Source organism: Theobroma umbraticum, unplaced genomic scaffold (genome assembly GCF_002168275.2).
Source record: "Theobroma umbraticum cultivar Fairchild unplaced genomic scaffold, ASM216827v3 scaffold_56.0, whole genome shotgun sequence".
NCBI classification, from domain to species: Eukaryota; Viridiplantae; Streptophyta; class Magnoliopsida; order Malvales; family Malvaceae; genus Theobroma; species Theobroma umbraticum.
This window is the reverse complement of record NW_018397256.1, coordinates 516,462-522,955: the sequence shown is the minus strand read 5'-3', so window position 1 is coordinate 522,955 and position 6,494 is coordinate 516,462. Positions and strand designations below refer to the sequence as shown.

General features: G+C 34.3%; 1 protein-coding gene across 2 annotated transcripts in view; it reads left to right on the top strand.

Moving 5' to 3' along the window:
- The window catches only part of LOC110410512 (Zinc finger C-x8-C-x5-C-x3-H type family protein), a 12,949-nt gene extending 6,461 nt beyond the window's left edge, over nucleotides 1-6,488 (top strand). Inside the window, exons 2-10 of one of the 2 annotated variants that reach the window (XM_021420244.1) lie at nucleotides 2,881-3,070; nucleotides 3,265-3,344; nucleotides 3,447-3,542; nucleotides 4,033-4,126; nucleotides 4,788-5,026; nucleotides 5,175-5,281; nucleotides 5,361-5,589; nucleotides 5,747-5,816; nucleotides 6,313-6,488. In XM_021420244.1, the coding sequence (XP_021275919.1) occupies nucleotides 2,881-3,070; nucleotides 3,265-3,344; nucleotides 3,447-3,542; nucleotides 4,033-4,126; nucleotides 4,788-5,026; nucleotides 5,175-5,281; nucleotides 5,361-5,589; nucleotides 5,747-5,816; nucleotides 6,313-6,348 (1,141 nt within the window). In that variant the 3' untranslated portion in view covers nucleotides 6,349-6,488. Of the gene's footprint in view, nucleotides 1-2,880; nucleotides 3,071-3,264; nucleotides 3,345-3,446; nucleotides 3,543-4,032; nucleotides 4,127-4,787; nucleotides 5,027-5,174; nucleotides 5,282-5,360; nucleotides 5,590-5,743; nucleotides 5,817-6,312 lie in introns of both variants that reach the window. The other variant, XM_021420243.1, reaches the window with a different exon arrangement.
- The last annotated feature ends 6 nt before the right edge of the window (nucleotides 6,489-6,494 follow it).

Genomic DNA, 6,494 nt, shown 5'->3' with positions numbered 1-6,494 from the left:
TAAAAGTCAATCAAACAATTCAACTGAACACTAATACTAAAAACATAAATGTTCAGCAAGTAATAGTACCAAAGAATTCAATTTGATAATTACAATTTCCCAATCTAAACTTATATTGTTGACTTCTAACCTAAACTACACAAAAGTCTTCTCCTTAACGTGTTCCTTGAGCAATTTAGAAGCTAATAACTACCAAGATGCAAGTTTTCCATTTTTATCTAAGCATTTCAAACAGTCCTATCAAGTAAAAGCTAGCCAACAGCAACAACATTGGTATATCAGTTCATCTTAACTCCAACACAAAGGCCAAAAATCTTGGCATCTAGTCTTTCCAATTTATTCTATAAAAGAACCAACCACTGCACAACAAATGTGATTCTCACCATTTAAATTCTTTAACTTCTACCTCTCCACATTCCAAATCGTTAAAAGGAAAAAAAAAACCCAGAAAAGAAAATAGAATTCTAAGACTAGTCCCACCACTTTTCCCTACAATTCAGTCCAAAAACTAGCCAACTTTCAGCAGGAAAAAAAAACCCACCACAATTCATCAGAACAACAAAAACTTGGATAAAAACTTACATGAATGAATCAAATTAACACTTTGCAATAATAAAAATTGAATCTTTATTGCTACAAACTTTAAAAAAAAATTTCCTCCCTTTTGTTTCCTACGGTTTAAGCTTTTGCTTCTATGGAATCAGGAAATAGAAAGAATAGAATGAAAGGAATAATAAATAAATAAATAAACAAATAATGGAAACAAGAACTTACGGTTGAATTTTAAACAAACGGGAGATTAGCCCAGAAATCCAACGTCTCTTGCTGATCAAGGGCCAAATTGTTTCACTAATAAAACAAAAATATAACAATGAAGAAAACTCAAATTAAAAGAAAAAATCCAATTTGAAGAATACAAGAGGAAGATAGAAAAGGAGAAAGAAAAAGCAAAGTGGTAGATTTCAACCCACACTTTCAGATGATGAAAAGAAGTAGGACTGATAAGAAGGAGGAGCGACGTCTGCTGCAAAATGGAGAAAAAGCAGCAGACCCTAAACCCCAAAGGATAATGAATAAAGTTTGAAAGGTCTTGTGAGTAATTTTTTTAAAAGATGATGGGTAAAAATGTCCTTAAAGACATTTCAGGGTGTAATGTAATGTGATTACATTGGTTTTGCACTGCAATCACATTATATCCATTGACTGCAATGTGATTGCATTGCAATCTTATATTACAGTGTTTTGTTACAAAACAAACACTACAATGTAATTTAATAAGCCACATTACAGGGAATGTGTTTTACATCCCTGATACCAAACGGCACCCTAGCGTTAGCTCAGTTTTCAATAGTTCATAGTCATAAAGATTTAGAAAAAAATTTACTCTATCTATCAACTACATTATGCACTTATGGTCATTTATGCAGTCTTGAGACTTAGACAACTAATTCTGACTATAAATACTCTTAACTCAGGCAAACTCATCGGCATTAAGAAAAGTTTAGAAAGAGTAGGATGGAGGCAGATGAGGTAGAGAGAGAAAGGCAAAATGTAAAATGAAGGTTTTTATATGTTAGGGTTAGGTTTATTATATATAGGTTAGTAATGTGACAAAATAATTAAGGACATTTTTGTCCAAAAATTTTTAGCCCATTTTGTGGCCCATGGAATAGCTATTACCAAGGGGGCTTATTGCCGACATCCCCCTCTATAATAGCTATTTCTACTTATCCCAAAAATGGTCATTTTACGAAATGGCCATTCCATAACCAAACAAAAGAATGAAGTAGAAAAAAAGAATAGGGGAGAAATGGATTAGCCATTCCTCCCAACCAAACATGGTTCTAAAGTGGTACATTTGTTTCTTCCGTGTCATTCTCAAAACTCTATCTTGAATAATATAGCAAGGTGCATCAGAACATTCCACTGAAAATTTTACTATTGTTACATTTTCACCAAAATTTTCCCTTATTAGAAGTGTTGTGCTTGAACTGCACTAGTTTAAAGATGGTGCTGAAATTGGACCACCACCTTTAAGTAGAATGAATAACTTTGCACCTTAACCCTAACATCTACTTATATCACCTAATGATCTCTATTCCTAGCAATGCACATGAGCTTGAGTATATTTACTTAAAATGCAAAAATGATCTTTTCCTAGTATTTTTGCTTGAATTGATAAGCTTGTGGGTTTTGATGCTTGGTTTATTATCATTAATTTTTCTGCCAAAATGTATCTTGATGGAAATATTAAATTCAAAGTTTGAAATTGATACTTCTACTGTCTCGATTTGGTGGTTTTGGTCTCTATTATTCGATTTTAATGAATTTAGTCCTTACATTTCCATTAAAAGTCAATTTTTAGGACAATTGATATGCTATTAAAACTTTGGCTTTAGCTGCAATGATGTGACATGCTGATGTGGACTAAACTTTTTACTATGTATCAGTTAAAAAAAATCATATTTTATTTAATTAAATAATAACTAATAGTTATTAAAATTAGGAAAATGGTTTTTAGTGTTTTTATAAGAAAATCATTTTTGCTAATGTATGTCACATGGTCACAAAAAATTCAGGTTGGCATATCAAGTCATCAACAAAAAGGCCTTGCAGCTGAATTTAATTGCAAAATTGTAACACCAGTATCATGTTACTAAATTTATTTTTAATAAAAGTGTGGGGATTAAATTCATTAAAATGAGAGTAAGGAGGCTAAAATTGCTGAATTGAAATAGTAGAGGAACCAAATTCACACTTCAACCAAAAATTAACTTTTGTATGTACATAATCATCATCTCTATATAGCACACGTGCCTAACATATGCATCATTAGTAGATTTTTCACTAAGTCTTTAATCTTCGTTGCTCATCCTCCAGCTGTCAGTATGGTGAAAGGTGCAAATTTCTTCATGTGATACAGCAACAGCCAAAGTCTAATGCCTTTGGATTTGGCACTCAAGCTATCTCACACCAACAACAAAAGCCCAATCCTTTTGGATTTGGTGTTCAGAACAATGTTCAGTCAAAAGGGGCCAGTGATTTTGGAAATAAACAGAACCAGTTCAAGGTAACTTTCCACTCTTAAAATCTGCAGGTATTAGTTGGACCTACAATTTGGTTGCTTGGATATATGATGCCATTTCGGGCCTTCCTTCTTGAATCAAGCTCTGGAAGGTTTCAGGAAATCTTTTGCTTCTGTTAAAAGGTTTACTAATTTGGACTCTTCTTCCTTATGTATTGTAATTTACTCTTTTTTAAAAGAATACGTGGACCCGATCCTCTGCCAGCAGTGCCCCTTCATTGCGGCAGCCTGATAATCAGCCCCAGGCAACAAATCATAAGTAAGTAGTGATAACTGGTTATGTCATTTCTCTTTGCTGCCGTGTAGGTTCAAAATAATTTTTGTTTCTTCTGACAAAATGTGAAATTGATGCATGCAAAAGGTGCACGGATCCTGAGTTATGCAAACGCACTATTATTGAAGATTTTGAGCATGAGAGACCCCTTTGGAAGCTTACATGTTACAGCCATTGGAAAAAGTATGTTTTACAACTTACATGGTCTACAGGCCTTTTCAAAAGATTCACAACTTTTATGATATTTGTTTCCCTGAATATTTTTAAATTTCAAGGGCAAAATATCTGTAGAAGCACTGGATAGAAAGAATGATTTCTTGTTCAGGTGTTTTAGGGTGCTCATAAATAATAACCTCTAAAAGTTTAATTTTGTAAATTAAGCGTATCCTGATCCTTTTGCTCAAAATTTAAAACTTCAGATTATATTCCCAACATGATTAAGATCTTATTAGACATGTAGAGAGGTGAAACCCATTTTCCTTAGGAATGTTTTATTGGTTTAGGAAATCTGCTGCTGTTAAAACCATTCTGAACTTAATGGCTAGTGCAACCTTGCCCCATTTTTCTAGCCAGAGCCTGTCAGGTGGTAGATATACACTGTCCATTCTTGTAATTATGAGAATGAATAAAGGAGTATTAACATGGTCTAAAGTTTGAGTTTTTTTGTTTGTAGTTCTCCTTGTGACATCGTTGGTGATGTTAGCTTTGAAGAATTGCGGGCAACAGCATATGATGATGCAAAACATGGGTTAAGCTTGCAGTCAATTGTGAGGGGATCTTCAAGATCTTACTTTGCATATTTATGGTTGCATGTTAATCATATATACACAGTCACCAAAGTACATTTGCATATGTTGCTTGCCATTTCATTCTCAATTATAAATTTGGAATTACTTTGATATAGACATATGCTTTTGGCTGATGGATTCAGAGAACAGTTGAGTCAAAGCTAAAAGCAGTTGTTGATATCATCACCTTGAATTTCTTGCAGAGATAGCTGGGATACTTTATGACATGGGCCTTAAACCATAGGAATGTACTCTTACCCTAGATACACACTTATGCAGCCATGCACACAAATACTCACATATAGACGGATAGATTAGAGAATTTTGCTAATAGAATTCCTTTGCTACCCCTAGGAGAATCCTATGCTTAATCTGATAAACTGAAAAATATACATATCACACAAATTTGCTCTGGAAATGAATCAAGAGCTCTCAATGTATTATCTTATAACTAATTTGTTCTTATTTTCAAACAAAACATTTGTTGTAAATAGTGATCTGTGTATTTCTGCTGCATAAAGAACTCCTTGTTTCTGCCTTTCCTCAATTACCGCGTTGTTATGAAAATTCCAGGAGATGTTGATGTCATACTATGTAATGGAAATCATTGACTGACACTTACTAATTGCGAATCCCACAGGTTGAGAGAGAGAGAAATTTACTCAATTCAAAGTTAGTTGAGTTTGAAAACCTTCTACGTAATCCCTATACAGGGCCTGCGGGCTCTACTCTGGCCCAACAAATTCCATTTCCCACAGCCACTGCAACTGCATTCTCTCCTACAGCTCAAAATAGTGGCCATTCTCAAAATGGTTTCCCTCTTTCCGTCTCCAGTTTTAGCCAGCTGGGAGCTTCACTTAATTCAGGATCTGCAGTGAGGTAAGAATGACTCCTAAATTGTTTTATAAAAAAATTGGTTTCATATTATTCCTTGCTTTGTACTTATGAAAGTTGAAATCAACTTCCTTCCTGATTCTAAGTTTAGCCCTCAGGGTTTTTACTAACTTTGCAAACAATATTTTCTCAGGCCCTCTATACAGTCAAATAATGCCTTCGGGCAACCAATTTCTTTCTCAAGTTCTGCCCAAGCCTCAAGTGTATTTGCAACAAACAGTATTCCACAGGCCAATGCCTGTAAGTTTTAAGGTTTTACCATTTACACTCTACTTGTACATGTATTATGTATGCTTTTAATTTCAGCCTCACGTGACAGTTTCATTCGGTAACCAACAACCTAACCAGTCAGTAGCAGCTTCCTTCACCACAAACATGTCTAGCTTCAGCAACAGTAGTGTCACTGGTACTGCACTCAACCAATTTTCTGCTCCGGCAGTATCAACACAAAACCTCAGTTCATCCAGCTTCCAGCCTTCTGCTGTCTTCAATGTCTCAAACTTAATTTCTAAAGCAGATGGACAATCAACTACAGATATTCAGTTAGGGTATGTTATTGGAGAAGCTATTGTACAATCCTAATCTATTTAAGAGATTATTTAGTTGCTAGCATTTTGTAATATTTTGAATGAATTTATTGATATCAATTAGAATACTTCATATGCTTATAATCCTCTTTATTTTGATTTCCAAATCTGACAGAAGTAACTTGCAAAGGGAGATTGTTTCTGGGGATTCAAGTATTTGGTTTATAGAGAAATGGATTCCTGGAGAGGTAAAGGACTTTATTTATGCTATATTTTTTATATAGGAGTTAAAAGTTACTAGATTCCATGTTCTATCTTTAGGGTTCAATGTATATCATCTTCAAATTTGGAATCAATGCATTTCAAATTTGGCACTCATGTATTGGGCCTGCTGTTTTAATTTTTCCCTCTCAAATGAAGGCGTCAACCTCTATTGTTGCTTTTGTTGTCAGTAGTGACGAAATAACTAACTGATGCTTGTTAATTTATGTTGCTTGCTGCAGTGAAAAAACATTACAAATTCCATTAATGCATGCACCTTCTAAAAGCTGTGGGCTAAGAAAGCAGATTAAATCTTGATTTGTAAACAGGAAAATTAAGTGATTATTTAGGTTTACTGACTAGTCATGATTCCAGTATTTTATGTGATTTGTTTTAAACCGTGTTATACTATTTGGGAAAGGTTTTTTGTAGTTTAATCTTTTCTGGCCTTCTTATCTTAAATTACTTTGTTATATTATCTAGATTCCTGAAGAAGCTCCTCCAGATGCTTATGTTTAGCTGGGATTCGTCTCGGAACGATGTAAAGCTTATAAACATGTGTATGCAAAGCATGCTGCCTATAGGTGTCTTCTGCAAGTGCCATCAGAATGTGGATCCCACATGGTAAAGATGGGAAGCCACTTACTATTGGCAGTGCTTCATTG